This window comes from Ptiloglossa arizonensis, chromosome 5 (genome assembly GCF_051014685.1).
Source record: "Ptiloglossa arizonensis isolate GNS036 chromosome 5, iyPtiAriz1_principal, whole genome shotgun sequence".
Classification (NCBI taxonomy): domain Eukaryota; kingdom Metazoa; phylum Arthropoda; class Insecta; order Hymenoptera; family Colletidae; genus Ptiloglossa; species Ptiloglossa arizonensis.
This window is the reverse complement of record NC_135052.1, coordinates 8,845,875-8,867,235: the sequence shown is the minus strand read 5'-3', so window position 1 is coordinate 8,867,235 and position 21,361 is coordinate 8,845,875. Positions and strand designations below refer to the sequence as shown.

Below are 21,361 nucleotides of genomic sequence, written 5' to 3'. Positions count from 1 at the left end.
GACCATAGTAAAGGAGTTCATTTCTCATCGTGATACGAAAGAACTATTTTCATGGCAAACATATGCAACGTTTGCCAAAGCCAGTAAAATCCCTGGATCAAAATATAATACAGAACGTTTCGGCGTGGGAGGGTTTTGCACAAAAGGTTCATCAAGGTGGCAGACAGTTTAATTTCATAAACGATCGAAACAATAGGTGACAAGGGTTGACGAGAGATTTTTGGAAAGTACATTAATCGTTAAAAATGGAAAATACTTAAACGGAGTTGAAGTTACACGTATTTTATTAACTGCGTGGTAAGTCACTATGGTAAGCTGTTCTTCCAAAAACGTTTAAATACTTTGCGTTAGTATTTATGGCAGAGTTCAATGATTGCGTTCAATTTGTATTCAAAACGATTCCGATGCTACAAAATTTAGTTCCCGAGATAACCGGCATGGGATTTATTGTGTAAAAATAAATAAAAAAAATTGGAATAAATTCTATTTTTCCTACAGTGTTTTATATCGAAGAAAATCGATTTCAAAAATTCGTCGGGTACGCGTGTTATGAATACGACTTGGTTATTTTGTCCGACCATTACTCGTTATTTCTACTTGTGTTAATATTCGAGAACGTTAGCGGTAATATTATCGATTTTCAGAAGTTTTAACTAGTTTAAAAATAATAATATAGACGGATAATAGGTAATGGTATACCAAATGTTAATGTTTACAAAAACCAATTTCAGTAGAAATAACCAGCAATGGACAGACGCGCTGGTCTGATCATAGTGAATCGCGCACACACCCCAAGAATATTCAAACTTGAATGGATTGGATTTTTTCAAGATTGAAACCTCCCACGGAACAATTTTATTCCACACTTTCGATTTATTTTTATACGGGGAACCCTTCTCGGTCCTATCACGAATTTTCCGACCCCTTTGTAAATTGCACCGGTCGGTAAAATTTTATTTCGCAATTTCGACTTATGTATTTTTTTCTTTTTTTTTTTCACGAAGAAAATATTTTTATCGCAACGGATACGCTACGAGATCGACATGCATGCTTTATATGCGTTTCCGACTCCGTTTATTAGAAATTATTACGACTGTCGTTCAGTCGGGCATAAAGAAATGTTACCAAAAGCGACGCGATATTCTAATAAGTTCAATTTTGTTTCGTAGATATTTCCGGTGAAAATGAGTACGATCCATCGTATTCGTGGAATGTCTTTCGTAGCGTTCTAAATGTTAATGGTGAGACGAAGGAAGGAAAAATGTAATCTGTTCGATCGGTTTGTTGTCTTTTACTCACACGAAGATAGAAAGGTCACTTATATTATGCTCCGTAACATCGAAACCAATACTATAATATATAATAGCCAGGCATTTCGCGAAACACTAAGAACCTAACGTGATCCAAGAATCAATGCACATTGACGCTATGAAACGAACACGTTGCCCAATGCCATAATTAATGTCGTAATTCAAAGTGAACCGATGCGGTGTCTCACTCTCAATGGCAAAGTGTAGATTCGATTCTCCAGCGAACGATGTTATACACAAGGCATTAGAATAATATTCACTCACCGATTAAAATAACTTTCTAAGCGGTAAACTTTACAAGATCTCGTCTTTGTGATATTAGCATCGAAACGTTTCGCAATTAATCTTCGATGAATTCTTTCCGGCAGTTAATTGTTTTTGAAATGCCTCACTATAGCAAGTGGCCGGCGATTATATAACAGAGGATTAAAAATAACCTGTAACGAAGTATACATCTTTTTATCATTTCGTACTTGCATCCTGTGCGTGTACACCGCAATATGGGTACATCGATTCGTTCGTCTCGTACACGGTGCGCTAGTTTCCACAAATCGATAATTGTGCGTGCACTAGACAATTTAAAAAAATATCTATATGGGATCGATTTTTAAACGACGCGTTAGAAGTTCGTTCGAGCGATGTGACAATACGCGTACAATGTATAATTTTTGAAACGTTGAGCTGAATAAATTCCATTAGCAAGCTCGTGAAAACTCGATGGAAATCCGCTTCTTAATGAAACAATCGATCGGAAAGAAATTATTAATGGAAAATTAAAAATTCCTCGAACAATGATTTTTCGTTGTTCAAGTTTCGTATAAAGCAACGTTGAAAATATGAATCGATCGAGACCAATTTATATCATTTTTCTCATTTAATCGATTTCATAGCGTTTCATCGAAAACTTCCGTGTCACTTCTCGCGTCCTTTAAAAATGTAAAGATTATATGATCCATCTGTACATGGAATGTGTAAATTATGAAGAACAGGTTCATATAATTAGCATTATATGACCTAGATCTGTACCGATGACTTTAGACTGAATAAGTGATCATGTGATAAATTAACGAAAGAGATGCATGCCGATTATACTACACAATTTGCATGATATAATCGGTAATTTGGTTAGTAGTGTATGTACACTATAAATTAAAAATCGACAGGCGTTGCGAATGATCAACTAAAACTGACGCCAATTATGTCACGTGGTTTTCACAGTGCAATGTTTCGTGTTCGTGATTATTGATCTAGGCTGAATATAAAACAGTATTATAAACAGACGAAACAAACACATTCCAATTATACCGTTTAATAATGCAGTATTTACCAACTTGATTGTCGATGCAGATTAAGTACGCAGTCTTTGTAATCTGATAACATTTTCCCAAGAAACCCTAACGAATACTGGAACTAACAATTTTCCGAGTCGAAATTCAATCTGGTTAATTGTAGGTAGAAATTTGAATAAGATCGAAGGCGAACTAAAATTTAAAAATGTTTCCGTATTCGAGTTGAGAAAATTATACAAGGTGTCTAAAAGTGATCGAACGAGCCGAAACAGAATTACATCTTACCGTTACCAAGTGTTCCAATACATTTTCGTATCAAGTTTTGTTGAATTATTGGAAAATTTTCTGAAATCATTTTACGTCTTCCCAGTGTTTCCGGAAATAGAAAAATATCTATCTTAATTATTATTCCGTTCGTAGAGGGGACAGATCGGATACTATTATTCGTATTTGAAATATCTGTTCTTTTATCATCTCGAAGAATATTTTCCACAATTTGTTAACCGTCGATGCAAAAATTTGACTGCGACATTAATGCAACGAATGTTCATTAGAATTATTCATTGCGCGGAGAAAAATCAGAAAATGAGCGACTGAACAAATTCGACGATTATTGGCGTAGCGCACTCCGCTGCGCATTTAATTCCACAATAACGAAGGAATATATTCATATCGTACATATTGCGTGCAATCATTACCGTGTCTCTTTTTCGCGTGAAACAACATAAATAAAAGATTATTTCTACCGAAGGAAAATGAGAATGTTTCATGCGATTGCATAAAAAATACGTTTAAAATTGTAAAAGTAAAAGGAGTATATTTGCGCGGCGTATGAAATATTCTCACGACTGGTAAAACCGCATAAAACCCTCGTAAATGTATTGAAACGGTTGTACAATGCCGTGCAAAAATATTTGCGCGGTGAAGTATACGTGACCGTGCATCTGCGAGTATTTTCGATGCTCGAGTGCACACACGTGTGATCATGTTGCATCGTCCAGATTTAAGAAGTCAATCCCGTAATTGCCGGACATTGGATTTTACTCGTTTACGATGTACACACAAACGACACAACGAAACACGAATTGATATTAGATCATTTTACGAGATACATTCCGCGCGAGTTTCGCGTATCCGTTTCTTACATCAGTGAAATTCGTGAAATTCGCAAAATTCGTAAAAATTCTCGATCGATGCGTCTCGAGAACGATTTACTAGCATTTTTCGATTTCCGTTGGCACGATCGATCTAACGCGACACCTCGTATAATTCGATGTTTCGAATTCTCGGTAAATAATATAATACTAATCGAAGACTGACCGAAACGACGAAAGATCTCGCGGTGAGAAACGACTCGATTCGATACAGATCGATTAACGAAAGTTACGTTCGGTATCGGGGGTGATTCGTAAGCGCGCCGTTCGCGATGAAAATTCAACGCGCGAGAAAATATTTCCTTCAATTTCGAAGTTCGCTGCACGCCGGGAACGATACGTATATCGAATGTCCCATACGTTCATGATCTAGTTTCAACGTTTCAATAGAGCTACAATCACTCTTCCTCTTTAATCTGCATCCACAAATGGTAAAACCGCATCTACAGATAATATCTGGGTTACGCAAAGAAAGAAGCACGATAGAGACCGTTCAGTGCGTATGTACCTGGGTGTAGGTCATCCAGCAACATGGCTCCACCTGATTGGAGTCGAGACCCCAGAAGTCGAGCTCTTCCTCGAACAGCGGCCCGCAAACATCCGTCGGATAGTGGAGCTTTCCGGTGCGATAGTAATTGAGGACCTGAGCGAAGACCCCCGGATGTCTGTCGAAGAAGTACTCGTTCAAGATGGGATCGTAGTTCGCGAGGGCCTCGGTCAACCTCGAAAGCCTTGTCGCAGGGATCTTCTTTAGGGTCGCCTTATACGTCTCGTGCCGGATTCCGCCCACGTTCAGGACCACGCGGTTCTCCGAATCCATGTTTAGAAGACTCATTTTGATCACGGCTCTGCTACCGCCGGTCCTGACTCAGAGAAAACCACGCGGCCTACGAACAAACAACAAGAACATTTCCTTGGTATTCATCGGGAATTCGAACCTTTATTCGCGTTAAATTGATTTTCATTTATTCTTCTTCCTGCCAATTCGACAGTACGACGAGACACACGATAGAAACTTTTTGAACGTTGCGTCACGAATCTGCTGGTAGCTCGGTCGATTCGTACCGATATTATCGTGGATAAAGCCTCGGTTGTTGTTTCGTTGGAAACAGTGTCCCGTTCGACGAAACTCAGCGCCGAGAATGATTTCGATAGCAGCCACGTACCGTCTAAAAACGGAGATTTCGAAGTTATCGGTAAAAGGATTTTTTTCTTCTCTTTCCAACCAGTTTCTAACTAACTTTAAAATTTTCCCCTTTCAGTTACTAGATGCTGCTATTACGACCTTTCTCGCTGCTGAGTTTAATCTACAGACTCCGCGTATAGGAGAGTGTTTTCAATGAATAGGCTCGTCTAAGGGCAGAACCTGCCAGGCATTACTGATGAGTCCTGCTACATAGCAGATCCGGGATGAAACGCAGTAACTCTATACTCCAACTACGAAAAAAAAGAAAATTTTATTTATACTTTACTTCGAAACATCACTGATCATACACGAAGGGTTAACACGAACCGTTTCCCGAGATTAACGAGTAACGAGTACTCCGAGAACTTTATTCGAGTCTCGGGCCGCGATCGTTTAAAAATCGAACGATGTTCGGATCAAACTCGATTCCGAAATAATTTTCGGAATGTTCTATCGCGAGGATCGCGACACTTGACGGATCGATAATCATTTTTAATGACTATCGATCCATTAATCTTTCGTTTAATCCTCCTCTCTAAATATCTCATTTAGTTTTTCATTTGCATAGAATATTTTTAAACGTCCACCGGCGCAGAAACGAATTTAAATATTTCCATCGAGCATTATTTGCCAACGCAGAAACTTGTGCTTTTTTGGTGTTCGGTGTACCAACCCGGACGGTAGAGAGGCGTTTTAAATAAATGAAAATTTTACCAAAAGCCAGCGTGACTCCGGTAGCAAAGCACTTTTTGTCAATTCGTTTGATTTATGGAGATTCTGGTCATCCATAACGTGGAATTTAATTTTTGGTCGCTTTATCGAAAACCTTTCGCTCTTTTCCTGTCGATGAAAGTCGAGTTTTTCTCGTCAAATCGTCCGATAAGGACGGTCCTTGTTGAGGATGACACAATCTGCGATCATTTTCGCGAACATCGCGAGTATTCGAAGGATGTTTAATCCGTGGAAAATCGCAGTTTGGTTTTCTTTTTTAAAATGGCGCCGCTTTGGACCAACGTCGACACGCGTCCTCGAATATCGCGAAGATTGATGATTCCGTGAAAAAAACTCCGAACATCGACTACTTCCTCGGTGGAATTTTCCGAGCGATAAACTGTTTTTTTTTTTTTTCAAATTAACCTGATAAATGTTATCACTTTGCTCGTACCGCGTTTAATATTTATCGCGGTTACAAAATTTTATTTCGTTCCGAGCGAGCGCTAGGAGAGACAAATTTCGTTTCGATCGTTTTACTGCTTCAGAAATTCAATTCGATACGGTAGAACATAATTGCTGGAAAACTAGATTGAAAATTCCTGCAAGTATCGAGACTCGTGCAACGATCGGGACATCCAATTCAATAAAAAGGAGCCCCACTTACACAGGATCTCTACTACCTATGATCGCTACTACCTCCACTACTCACTCGTTAAGTGACCGGCTCTTCCACTTGTCAATACAATGCAACGTACGAGGATTCTTATGCAACTATCGAGGTTACTTTCGTCGAGAATCTACCGTGCAATGAAATTTTAAGTAAAAATTGTACCTTTTCCTTTGTTCCGAGAATGCGATACGACGAACAATCGTTTGTTACGATTACGTTTGTTAAATTTTGTATAAAATTTAGAAATGTATGCAACTTCGAACGAATACGAATCGTTTAACGATTAATGGTCGAATGTATCGATAAAATTTGATAATTCAGAAATTCTCCGCTGCGTGAAATTCGATCGATCGACCAATGAAATTTTCACCTTCCGTAACGTCGCGACAAGCATTTATTTATTTCGAAATATCCGAACTTCTTATTTTGTAGCGTTGAAACGGGTTTTCGGATTACTTTTTCGATCGGTTCGTCGTTACGACTAATAAAAGACGACCGGTCTTGAATTTGTCCGTTAACGATTGGAGTTCCTTGAAAGTTTTGAACCCCGCGAATATTTTTCTAATTATACACTTTCGTGACTTCGCCATTGACGTGTGCATATTTAACAATTGCACTTAACTGGGACGACTAAAAATACGAGCTCTTTAATTTCTCCTCCGTGTCCAACTTTTCATCTTCGAATGCATGTTACTTCGCCGCAGCTAATTTGGCATAAAAGTGGCTTCAAATTGGCCAATAGCCACGGTGACAACCAGCCGAGTGAGCTCGATATCTGCACAACTTGTGTAAAGGTTCGAGCAAACCTTTAGATAAAATTAAAACGGGTAGAAAAACTGGCATTATTCTACGAAGACTTTTAAACAAACGAACTACGTTTTTAATTTCGCGATTGACGACACATTTGGGAAGTTAACGATTCTTAAATTTATTTCCATGAATTTTCGTGATAATGTCTTCACGATGGAGAGGATTATTTTAATATTGTGACACCTTAATGGGCTTATGGATCTTAACTTATGAACTTCGTAATTAAACTATAATACGTTCAAGAAGAAGTCTCCTTGATGGAAAATAGACAATGCGGGTCTGTTAATAAAGATAAATAATGTAAAAGTAATGAGTATTAATATCGATACGTGCGAAACTTTGTACATTTATCTATGCAATTCTCGTTCGTGCGAAGAGCACAATAGAACAATATTTTACACGTCGATATTGAAAGAATATTTTAATAATAAAATCGCTTTCAATTCAATTTTCGAACAGAGCTCGCGATAGAAATTTCTGACACGATTTCGAACAAAAGTTTCCCTCAAATTGTAATAAATCTTATAAAACAGTGTTATAAAATACATACGTATATTATATTTATGACATTTGAGTATTCACGAAATGAATTATAGAGCTGTATATATTTTATCGTAGCAAGAGTTTCATTGCTATCGATATTTCATTAAGAAATATACATTACCAATTGCAAGCGAATATTAAGATTGTTGGAATCTCTGTCAATAGTATATTGCAAGTTTTGTTAATACGCGATTCCTTTACACGGTATAAAAGGAGCTACACAAATGACATTCCAATTCTGTCAAAACATGATTAATGTATCAACTATCGATTAATCTGATCTACGATGGTTTATATACGATCGTAAATGCAATGCTCTTCGAACGACGACACGATAGCAGTGTAAAGTATTACTGTAGACGATTGATTTATAATGCGACGATATTGAAAAATGCAAATAACTACTAGGAAACGCGCGTTTAATTTTGACTATTCAATCGGGATGAGAAGCTTTAAAAAATAAACGTCGAAAATAGGGTAATATCCTGTTCAAAGCTACCTCGTTCAAAGATACCCTGTTCAAAGCTACCTTCGTTCAAAGCTACCCCTATTCAGTGCTGTTTAGTTATAGCGTGCTATTCTAACATTCGCTAAAACAGAAATGTCTCGAAATGGGGCAGCTCCAGTGATTTTCCGAACTCTTTGGTTTCTAGCAATAAACGAGCTAGTTTAGAAAATACCACAATAGAAAGTGAAGAAAATCAACCAGATTATGGGTAGAGCTCTAAAACCGATCAATGGAAATTGATGGAAATAATATTCCGATACTGATAAGGGAATTACCTAATCTCTCCCTCATCGATTTTAACATGTTCTTGTAGAATGATAGAAAACACGTAAGTCCCATTTGCAATGTGTAAAACATCGAGTCGACGATTGAACAAATATAAATAATTAAAATTACCAGCCTGTATAACCAAAGTTCCTACGTTGCAAATAATATAAAAGATCGTATCATTTCTCTTTCGTAAACGAAAGAGTACTCTTGGTTATAGCTTTTCAAATGTCGTTATTTGATATTGTATAAGAGTACGATACTTTTTATTTTTAATACGAATTTTTATGGATTTTACATCCGGTACGACAAAGTTCGCGGAATAATTATCCAACTTTACATCTGCGCTACAAAGATCTCGACGATAGATTAATATAGACATCGTATAATCCAAGGTATGTTGAACTTCAATTATTTACATATCTCTAAAATTATCATCAACATCTAATGTTCTATGCATCCCCGCAGGGACCTATATTCCAGCATCCTGCGAAAGCACGTTAAAATTAGAGAGGGACAGGTTGGATCCTTCCCTCGTGAGAATCCAAAATGAGATACAAAATACGGGAGGTATGTAGATGTTAATGTACTCCTGCTTCTAATTTTCATATACTTTTATATTTCTAATGGAGAACATTACTCCTTCGTTTCGCCAACGAGCATCCCGTACATTTTCATTTCCAGTTTTCTTATATTCAGCATTTTTGCCAAGGCTGCAATTTATCAAATTTCCGTCGAATACGTTCCGCGTTCCGAAATTCACTTTTAATTTGGAGCACTTCGTTACCACGTGTCAGCTTCCTTTCCCAATTTTCACAATCTTTCCTCATGCGAAAATTGAGAAAACCTCTCCCCTTAATTTCATTTCCAAGCAAACCTATCCATCTATGGACGTTAATGCGCCCGACGCGTTTCGAATATTTCGTATCGAAAATTACGATCCAAACGTCATTTTTGTTTCTATTCCCGACTATACTATTTCATTGTATTAAAAGCTAATTTGGAGCGCTTCGAGGCGCAAACAATACGTATACGGTCACGGGCACAATAAAAGTTCAACTTTGATGTTGAGTAATTTGAATCCAATTCCAGGCGGAGAATTCCCTCGAAAAGGACCTCTGATTTCGCAAATAGCACAGATAACGACGTTCGCGCGGTTTGCGTTTCGTGTCCTTCGCTTGATGCTATCACGAGGGCAGGTATTTGCAATTTCGAGCCTTCGAAGGTGGAATTAATCCTTTATTCGACGTGTAACTAGAGATTAATTGCACATTTTCCAATGATTGCAAGAACGATCGGTGGGTACCGCGTAAAAGCAATTACACTTTCAAATACACCTGTTAAAAAGTAATTTTGCTTAACAGTAATACCACGGTTGATGGAAATTAAAAAGAATTACATAAGGTTACGTTCAGGTTTATTTCTCTGTCTTCGTGTAGGTATATAATTACACGTGGTATTATTTTTATTTGGACGATCCTTGCATCGATTATCAAAGTATTACATTCGTGATTATAGGTACTATTGATAATCGCGCACCAAAAATTTAGAGACAATGAAAATTTTCAATGTATCGATAATACAAATTATTGCCCAGAATTAGTAGAATGATTTTTAATATAGAAAATATGCTCTAAGTTTCGCCTGCAGACACTGTTGTTGAGCTATAAGTCCTCCATTCTGTAAAATAAATATACATTCTAGGTAAAGGTCCGCACAAATAAAGCGGTGAAAACTTTATGCAAAATTAATGTTTGAATACTCATCAAGAATAACTTGCATCAACAGATTACTGTTATTAAAGTCTGGCAAAATAGATCATTCGAATGTTATTACACAACACGGGTACTCAACGTTAAAAATGTAAAATATCTTCGTATTTAACCGAAATTATACGTACTGCGGACAGAAATGCATTTGAAATGTAATTATCGTTTTACCTGTGGTGAAAATAATTATTGCTACTTTATACCGAAACGCGAACCAAATTTGTGCATTTTCACCCCTCAGAAGTGCCCGAAATACCGTGCGGGATGTGTTATTTGCATATGAACTTTGAGAAGGTTCTCGTGTCTTCTCTTAACAAGAGTTGCGCAATAAGTTAGAAAAAACTCTGAAGGGAATTTTTCGGTAGACCGGAACATTGTTAAAAATCTTCCGGTCCGAGTAAATTCATATAAACGCTTTTAATCTTTACCGTATTTCCCTGTGTTTTCAGTTTTCAATAAAATGCTTCAGCGATGCGTACATTTTTAATTTACCTTTTGAAGTATTAATTTTGTAACAAAGACTGGACTAGTATTCTCTGCTGAATGCATTACTGTTACGGATGTTACTAAAAGTTCATTTATTTAATAGTAAATAAAATTGATTTACCGTAATTCTTTACGTTTCCACTCTGTCTACCGTGCTCAATTTCTTCCGTTCCATTACTCTTTCTCTCGTCGTTTGTTAAATTAATAATAATTTCACTTAATAATCGATTCGTACGATACGTCTTGTAAAATGTACTGGAATTGTAACTCGTAATTTGTAGAACGACAGTTTCATGTTTAAATATGTATTTTTTGGATCTGAAATTGATTCCAGAATTACGGTAGGATTTAGCTGCATCGATCCGCGTTCACTATACTCTTATATTAAAATAATTTCATCTTGTTGCAATTACTTCTTTCTCGTTCCATGAAAGAAGCTGTTCTTTCCCGTGAAGGACCGCTTGATTATCATCGTAATTTTTTTTCGACGTTACTCGTTGACACGATAAATGGGAGTTAATGGTACGATGAAAAATTATTATGGCCCAGTTCCAAATTTTCTCTCTTATTCACCGTATTATTTTTTATTTCTCTTTGCGGTCTCCTCCCTTATGCAAACGGCCACATAAATCAATATAACCAGCACTTCCTGCGGTTTTTAGTTCAACGCGTAGCTTAAATCGAGTGAAACTTCAAACATGATATACTTTAGATGTAAAACTGGATATATTGTAGTTACCTATCGATTCTACAATCGATTACGTTTATGACCGTGACTATAATAAAGTTCTACGTTTGTCACACGAGCATACGTTCGAAAACAATATTGGTACTTTGGGCAGACATTTGTCACAGTTTTTCGTTCTATAATCAAACGATCGAACAACGTGAATGAAGAAAAAATAATAGTTTACATTCTAAATAGTGACTGTGCAGTGTAATACTTAACGTTAGTAAACTAGAATGCTACGAATATTATATTATGCGGTGAAAAAATACTTTAGAACTTTGCTCTGAAATTCCACGAGTAAACCGAGGTCTTCTGAAATATTCACCGTTTCTTTAAACATGAAACCTGAGGTACGCAATCTGAACAATTGCATGTCAGCCATACATTAAAACTATTTTCTATTTAAATACTTATCTACTTTGTTACTGTATTCCGAAATGAATAGATTACGTAGTAGATTTTCCCTTTAGAATTCCTGCAGCTCTTGGCTCTCTTTAATTACGACCCTGATGAATACCCACTTTGAACTAATTGCAGAATATTAGGTTTAGATTATTATTGGCTACTAACTGACCGATAATATGGTCAAAAATTTAACCGAACATTTTCTTTGGAAGAATGCAACAATGAAAAAAGAGCGAAGTATACGTAAACTTCAGAGTATGTAGTAATGGACATGAAAATTATGCTTTGTGTCTGGCCATTAATTTCAAGATAAGAGAAACTAGATTATTCAAGGGCTGTAGAATCCATTATGATAACCTACAAATGATAAGCAAACGTTGGTAGAAACTTTTTACTGTCTTTTTCATATTAGCATGCAACGACTGTAACGCATGGTAGTATCAGAAAGAGATGATTGCTCGAACTAAAATAATTTGAAAACGTGGAATAAGATTTTGCAAAATGACGCAATTTCGAGCAAATTGAATTCAAAAGATCCTGAAGTACGCGTGCACCCAACTGAGTTTGGATTATCGTAACTGTCTACAAGTATAATTCATTCTTTTTAATTGCTTTTACTTCTGAAAAAATTGTGCCAGTAATTGCTTTTGTTCATTTGATTCGATCAATCGAATTCACCTCCAAACAAGGTGTTTTACCTATTCGTTTGTAAGATAAATGTTTTCAATTCATCAATAGGGGAAATTTTTTAATCAAACTAGTGTCGGTTTAAAGAAACAAAGAATGAAAATGATATAAAATGTAAGTTCGATTCTTCTACGTATTGCAGGGACATCGAACTCAAAACTTAAACAAATATCATTAAAACGATCACCTCTCGGATACATTTTCAGCAAGACACTTTTCTTTTTATGTTACTTAATAGCCAGTCACACTTGTGCTAAAATTTTTATTTTATAATATCACTACTCGAGTGTTACGTTCCATCCATAAATCATTCTAATCGATACACAAACCCGAAGTCAGCCATAATCATTGTAAAACAGAGATCCATTTTTTACAAACGCGGAACAAAACGGTGACGGCTGCTGCGATAAAAAAATAATCTACAAGTGGTTTTAACCTCAACCACTGTGCTCGAGAGGTTTGCAGCATTCAGAGTACTTCATTCTCGGTCAACGTTCGCCACGAACCACCTGTCAACGTGACTTCGTGCCTCGCTTTCGCGGAATCGTAAAGTCAGCAAACGAATTTTACTCTTACGATTAGAGCGAAATACTGGACACCGTGAAAGGTGTCTTGGCTTCGTAGATACAAACGAAAGCAGATTTTCTTTTCCCTCCAGCCTCGGTACTCGAAACATTTTTCCTGCGAACATTGAAAACTAGACGATATTTTCCCTTACTTTTAATTTCGAACGCGACTCTTTTATCGAAATATTTTGTGTATCTTCACGTTTTATCGTTGTTCGTTTTAAAGTCACTCTAAATTAGGTGGCAACCGAGAAGCGTCTCTGGAGTGTAAAATGTTGAACACGTAAACGTACAGAACGCCGATCTCGCGTTATTCATCTTACGATCTTTTCTTCGCTATTATCCGATGCATTAATAATGGTAAACAGATCTCTTTAAGTCGTTTGGAAAACCTCGTGCCTAAAATTACTTTCCTGTTTCTATAACTACTTTCCTTTTGAAAAGATCCTTTCACAGTAAATGTCGGTCTAGATTCTTTTGAACGGAAGACGGATGTTTCGCCTTTGGACGGAATAATTAACAAACATTTGCATGTTCACATTCTAAGGTGCCTGCTTACCGGATTCGAACACACTTTTTCTTTTTTTTTCGCGAAGCGACAGAACGAAATACGAATAACGACAAATATTAAATTAAGAATAAAGAAATTAATTAACTCATTTTACTTATTCGAATACAAGCAATGATATTTCATTATTTCTTTAATTTTTAAAAATTTGTAATTCCCTTTTTATCGCTATAAAGCGTCGCTTTTAACATCGTGTTAAAATAAGATGAAATTAACCGACACTATTACCTTTAATCGTACAACGAAATATCGTTAACGACAGAAATTTTAGAATTTTGCGAATTATGTAAAGCGCGAACAACTTTTTTCCCCCGTAAGGTCGTCAATGCTATTCAAATAGAAATATTTGTAATTTTGTAAATAAGATCGGTAACTTTTTAAAATAAGAAATGTAACGGTTACTCGTGAATACGAATACAAAATACTGGTGTTGAGTTTCATTTCTTGAACAGCTTGCGTTACTTTAGGTCTTCAGGTGCTCAATTCCATTGTTTCCTTACGAAATAAAGTTTCACGAGCTACGGTAACGGTATCAAAGAAATGCCAGGTGGAAGAAATAGATGAAAAGAAGCGGCACTTTATCGATAACAAACTTACAGTAATACATATGTGATCTTTTGGAACATGCTCGATGTCTCATTTTTTGTCAAAGAAATATACAAGACCAATTCGAAGGAAACGAACTCGCACAGAACTAATGAAATCGTTTTAAGAAGAAGGGATAACGATACGATTACGTAAAGCGGAAGTGTTACGATGCTTGAATTAATTAAATTATATATAAAGGTAGAAATTGATACGTGAAAATATTGAATAAATTCGAGGAAAACAGTTGGCAATGAATTGCTATATTCTTCGTACACCGTTTGAATTCTCGTTATTTAAAAATTTCAATCTTCGACACGCAACGTCGTATTTCTATTATTAACACATCAAGCGATCCAACCATTTCTAAAGTATAATCGATAAGAATTCATCGATCCAGAAACGTTCCACGAGGTAGACAAATAGACAGACTCGGGAGGATCGTCAACCCAGCCGCGAACCGTTTTAATAAATTCCATTAGAGAGTATTACCCTAAACGTTATAATTCGTAATACCGTCGACTCCTGGTACTTCGATACGGCAGCCACGGCTCGCGTAATCCACCGTGATAGTCGGAAGCCCCGCAACATCGTCGATGAATCTAAAGTTTCGATCTCGACGATTGTTTCGAATCATATTTATTTCGCGGGTGGTCTGTTCCCGATGTTCCGGTTAATTCTAACCAATTCCGTTAAACGCGTTAACAGCGCGAACGGTGAAAAGAACACGCGACGAGTTTCTTCGCGTACAACGACAATATCGAAAGGTTTCGCTACGAAATAAAGATCCGAGTTCAAAGCTCCGCGAAAAACTCCGACGAGCGAGCGATCCTCAACGGCGCCACCCACCGAGCAGGAAAGAGTCCTCGAGTCGGCGTCTTCGATCGAACGTGTCGAGAAATTTGGAATCGTTAGGTTGCACGTGACACGTACGATCGCGAATTCTCGTCCAGCCCTGAACGTAGTCCGATTGACGAACACCGGAATATACTACGTAGCGAAGTGGCGGCGCGGTCGAATTCTAGGTCGACTCCTCTATCCGTGACGTCACGTAGAGATTTGCACGTGTAGGTGGCACGTACACGTCTGCGTTTCGTACGTTCCAGCGTGAGCGCGCACGCTTGTAGTTACGAGCGAATTCAATGTAGAACAGTGTTTGTCAACCGGGCTACGCTTTGCACGAAAACGGGTACAGAGGAACGGGTGGTTCGCGTGACCCGAAGACACAGGGGCACCGGAGGATTATAATAATAGGTCGCGGCGCAACGCACAGAATGATGAGTAACACGACGACAACGACGAGTTCTAATAATATGCGGGGGTGTGTTGCTGGATACGCGGGTACATAAATGTAAACAGAGCGTGCACGTTATAACCGAGCCACGGCCAACCGGAAGTATCGCACTTCGGGGAATTGTACTTTGGATATTTCGCCCGAACACGTTGCCCGCATTCGGACATTTGTGTCCAATTTATGGCGCGTTGATGGTCGTCCCGTTCCAAGAATGCAGTTTTCGGCGAACGCCGCACCGACGTCGTTGGAATTATGGCCGCCGGTGGTGTTTGTTTGTTTGTTCTCGGCCCGTACAACGCGATTCGAAGAATTTCGGGAGACGAGATCCTTGCTGGTTAATGAGGTACAACCGTGTCGATCGTGGATACGTATCGTACCGAGGTATACACTGTGTATTACGAGGACAAGGACGAATACGGAACTGACGAGGATTTCGAATATTTTCGAATGTCACGGTTAGAGTTAGAAGTATCGTCGCTTCCCCTCTGTCGTCGATGCAGCCCGATGCTTTAAAAAGGTCTCATAGTATCCTACCAACGTAGAAAGGAATTCAAGATCTTATCCTTAATGGTCAGATTGGACCCACGATCTTTTAATGGTGACAATAGGGACCTATTATCCCCTGCCGATCTAACTACGTAGGCTGTAAGCTTTTAGAGGTCCGAATAGGGTGACACGATCCCCTAATGTTTCACGCGGGATTCTCGGTACAATTCTTAGAGAAAAAATCTAATCTGGAAATTTTTTACGCCGGATATCGGACTTTCCTTCCACTACACGAATTCTCAATTTTGTCTACGCAGAACGAATAGACGGATAGGAAAGTACATCGCTTTCGTTACGCTTTAACGAACAAACTAATCGAAACGAGATAATGAAATTATTCTTCGGAATGGTTGAAAGAGGGCTTCTTAATCTTTCAGAGGGCACTGGAGAGAGAAGTGAAACACTATCGGCAGAAAGAGATACCTCTGTCGTGAAAAGCACGCAACAAAAGATCGCAACAATGAATGCGCATTGAAATGCAAAAAGAAAAAAAAAAAAAAAAAGAAAAAAACACGCGCGTCTGTGTAATTAGCGCAATGAATGGGTCTAAAAGTGATAATGTATGGCCTGTGATATTCGCGTGGCATCGCGCCAAGGGTAGCAACATTATGTCGCAACGCGTAGATAAATTAACAAAAAAGGAACGCTTAGCACTGGAAAGACCGATGCGGTTACGTCTGACCGCTGAATAATTTTTCTCGCCGTAAAAATTCGTAAAAATTTTATTACACGCTAACGGGCAAGAAATTCAACGGCACGGGAATGCATGAATAATTGCCGCCCGACTCTTCTCGGCTTAAACAAAACGGAGGAGCGACACGGTGTAAATAGTAATACAAAAGGTGTAACCAAGAACGATGATTTTAACGTGCAACATTATATCGGTAGATTTTTCTTCTGGAATGGAAATGTTCCCATCTGTGTAACATTAAATCCGAAATAACGCTAACATTGCGGAGAAACACACGCAGAGAAGGATGGTAATTCAATGTCATCTATATTACGCGTTTGAGAAATTTGGTTTTTATTACAGCGTAACGTAGACAGTTTTATTAGCGAACGAATGAAATTTAAATCACAGAAAATATACAGAGTGGACGAGGACGAATTGAAAATGTAGAACAGCTCTTTTTATACGAGGTTCGGATTTCAAAAAAATTAATTTCGAAAATTCACAGGGTACGTACACGACCGGTACAATTTTGTTAACATATTTCCTCGTTACTCGTTATTTCTACTTATGTCGGTAGTTACGAACATTGTCAACGATATTACTTACTTTTCGTCGATTTTACGATCGTTTGCTCGGTTAAAACCGATCGAAACAATTAACATCACCCCGTAGTATCTACAAACGCAAACACAAGTAGAAATATCGAGTAATGGTCAGACGGATGAGTCGTACTCGATCGTACGTGTGCTCTGCGAGCAAAGTTTTCAAAATGATTTTTCTCGAAAACGATACACCGTGTGAAACAATATTATTCGACACGTTCGATTCATTTATACACAAGGAATTGCTTTATTTCCAACTGTACGAGCCATCGTCGCCCATCCAATATGTACACGACGAAATACGATCGTGGAAAATCATTTCTACGCGTGTTCGTTTCCGTGTAGCTGATCGAGTAAATGCGAGAACGAAAGACAGGAAATTGACCAAAGATGACGAGAGAAGCTCAGCAGTAATCCGGTAATTGACTTAGCCGACTAATGTATTTTTCTTGTTATTTCTATTTCGTTTCGTTCGACGTTTCGTCCTTGATAATTCGAATACTCTTGGTCACGTCCTTTTCAACATTCGAGGATTCAGCGGAGTCAGTGACGTCTGAAGGAATATTCGAATAAAGAGAGATAAGTGCACAAAAGGAGTGACCGATTTTACGCCAAGAATGAATCACTGCTACTCGAAGGACAAGCGATTATCAAAATGAAGCCATTGGACGGTAAAAAGGGGTCGGTGGATAGGAAAGCGATGTTAAAGCGAAGGACAGAGTTAATGCAGAAGGTAAGGGAATAATTTATGCAATATCGGGTACCGAATTCTTAGGATTTATAATCCGGGCACACATTTATCGTAGCGTCGGACGCAGATGTAAGATCGTATACGACTTTGACTATTGTAATTGTTCAATCGTCGGCGAAAATAAGAAAGAAGGTACGAGAGAAACGAAAGCGATTGGACAAACGAGGACGCCATCAAGGAAAGTAGACGACGTGGAACGTGATTCCGAAAATGAAAATAACCGAATTACGACGCCGACTGGAAGAATTGGGCTTGGAAAAAACCGGGACGAGAGAGCTGAGCTGGCAGACAGGTAATGAAGATATTTGAAAGACCTTGATAATGAAACGATGCTGAAAGGGATAACGAAGATTCGAACGAAGAAAGTAACGAATACGAACAAATATTCGAGTACCCTGCATCCAGAATTATCGAGCGAAAATTTAATCGAAATCGATTGAATTAAAAATGGAGCCTACTACGAAAAATTCTTATTCTATATTTTTGACCAATCTTTTCCTACTGGATTACTATTTTTCCAGCCCTATCGTTTGATACGAAACATTGTATATTTCGGTTGACACGATACTCGTTTTGTCTCTTTATAGAAAATTACTGTCATTTTCGTGGAAATTATATTCGTGAACATTAATCATTATACGTTTAATTAATACGTGTACTTATTGTTATTCGGTGGAAATGTAAATTAGGAAATTATTATAATTAATGTAAATCACATTTGCTCGGTAACTAAGTTAATAAATTTCATTCGGTATTACTTTTAATACGTTGTTGTGCTCTAGACGCATTCGTTGATGAATTTTAACGAACGTGAGAAACAATCTTGCGACAGATTTTATTTGCATCTACACCTTTCCAGACGGAATATATCGTCAAATACAATATATTTCAATAACGGTTAAACTGCCGGTACTTGGGGATTCAAAGCTCTTTGAAGCTCTTCGAGGAAAGCAATCGAGTGTACGAAAATAAGTATTTACACGTACGTATTTGTTTGTCAACGCCAACGAGTACCGAGATGAAAGTAAGCAAGGAAATCCTTTGAGAACACCAATTATATTAATTTCATCCATTCCTTTTATAAGTGGAAAGTAACGTCTACTCTATTAGAACTATATTAATTATGAAAGTGCCTGCTTTCATACAAAATTCCTGCCCTACTTAAAAGGGACAACTTAAAATTACTTCAAAAGGTTCAACGTTAATATCAGAATAATTATATATCGCATATTAACAAATTGTTCAAAATTAATCTCTTCACTGCTCAAACCAATTTGGTTAATCGAGAACGGAAACATACACGAAACGTGTTCTTTAAATTGTTATTCGAGTAAATCGGGTCTATTTTTTCAAGCGAAATCTTTGCACGAATTTACAGAACGTTTCTCGAATTACGAAACTATTGTAAAGATTTAAGAATGTTCTGTAGAACATTACGGAACATTCCTATTGTAAACTTTTAATCTCGTTCGGTCCATTTTTCGTTCAATGATAAAAGCATCGACAAAATCGATATAAATTATTGGATCGTTCGGAAAGTCATTTCGTTTTTTCTTTTGGTGAAAATGAAACACGATTTTTTCAGAGTATATAAACATTTTATTAAATTATATATTCTCCATTTCGAAAAACGAAACGACTTTCCGAACGACCCAATAATTTTCTTTTCGATACAGGAATTCGTCACGCAACGTACCGTTGTAATTTAGTATATTTTTGTACATTGTTGGAATTTCGATCACCGTTTCAATATTAAATTTCCCAAATGTTCTTTTAATTATAATGGAACTATAATTAAATGCTTGTACACCGAGTACATCGTAACACGTGGGACACTTCAGCGTTGGGAACGCAAACACAATAGGAAATATAATAGACGTGTAATCGTGTGTCCTACCTGACCTTGTTCCCGAGTTATAGCCGTTTTCGTATTCGGCTAATGTACAGCGGCATACGTTTATAGAAAGTGCTCGAATGGCCATCTTCGACCAGAATGCGAGCTTACATTCGTCGTTGAGTTTCTCGATCTTTCGAATATATTCGTCCAATTTGCGTAATTGTCGTTTCGACGCTGAGAACGCGCGCCGAAGAAACAATGTTTACTCGAACGCATCCGGTAATAAAAATCGAGAAGCTTTGAAATTCGAAAAACGAGAAAGGATCGGAGAACAGATCCTGCGCGAGCTTAATATTAATTAGGAAATCGTTTGTCGAAGAACTGTCGGCTACTCGATTAAAATACGACGCTGTGTCGTCGTGAATAAACTACACGCGACGCACAGCATCCAGCGGGACGTCTTCCCATAAATTACTCGAGAAATTGAAATAACCTTTCTCGGTTAATTGATCGACCCGTTAACCTTTCACCGGGTGAAAAACAAAAATGTATCGCGCGTTCCTTACGAAACAATTGTCATAGAATCGGTTAACCCGAACTATACCGTAACCGGTAAACAAAGTCGAACAGGATTCACGTTTACACGAATTTCTATCATTGTTCCAGTATTCCCCGTGTCGAGTGGATACCAACCGCGATCCACCGTCCATAAAAGAAAACCAACGTCGTTTCTTCGTTCGAATCGATCCCATTCACCTCTGCAAGGTTTCGTATTGTTATTGTAAACACGATCGTTGCAACATCGTTCGCGTCGCGACACCTCTTCCCCGTGTTCGCGAAACTTTTACGAGTCCTTGTTACGCGATCGTTTCTCGTCGAATTGAACTCGGTTCGAATTAGTAATCGAGAGCGCCGGTTCGAACGTTAATAACCGCGTTTCTCTCTTTCTCTCGAACGCGAGGGTTCCGCGGTGGTAAAATTACTCGATTCCGGCCGTTAAATTCGCGAAGTTTGGAAAGTACCGGGCCGCGCTCACGGCCGACGAGAAAACCCGAAAGCGTCGAAACTGCCTAACATCGATTATCAAAATCACGACGTACTCGCGAAATCGTGTTGCTCGTGCCAACCGTTCCTTCGAGCGATCCCCTCTCACCCCTCTCGGTTCGGTGAAAGCAACTTCCTTGGCCCCGGCAACCCGAGGGGAAGGTTGACATCATTCGAGAAGGTTGTTGACCACCATGACAGTGTGCGCGTATGCGAAGACAGGGCGCGTGTTATCGCGAGCCTCAAGGAGCAACGGTTCTAGCAAACTCGCGCGAGTTGGTTTACAAGTAAGCCTGAGCGGCGGCAGTAGCAGTCGACCCCTTGTCGCGGGAATCGATAGTCTGTGTGCACGAAACCTCGATAAGCA

The 21,361-nt window shown here is 38.2% G+C and overlaps 1 protein-coding gene across 1 annotated transcript in view; it reads right to left on the bottom strand.

The window, feature by feature from the left end:
* The window catches only part of LOC143147588 (potassium voltage-gated channel protein Shaw), a 76,604-nt gene that overhangs the window by 18,172 nt on the left and 37,071 nt on the right, over positions 1-21,361 (bottom strand). The window contains exon 2 of the mRNA XM_076312950.1: positions 4,262-4,640. Within this exon, the coding sequence (XP_076169065.1) occupies positions 4,262-4,588 (327 nt within the window). The 5' untranslated portion in view covers positions 4,589-4,640. The remainder of the gene's footprint in view (positions 1-4,261; positions 4,641-21,361) is intronic.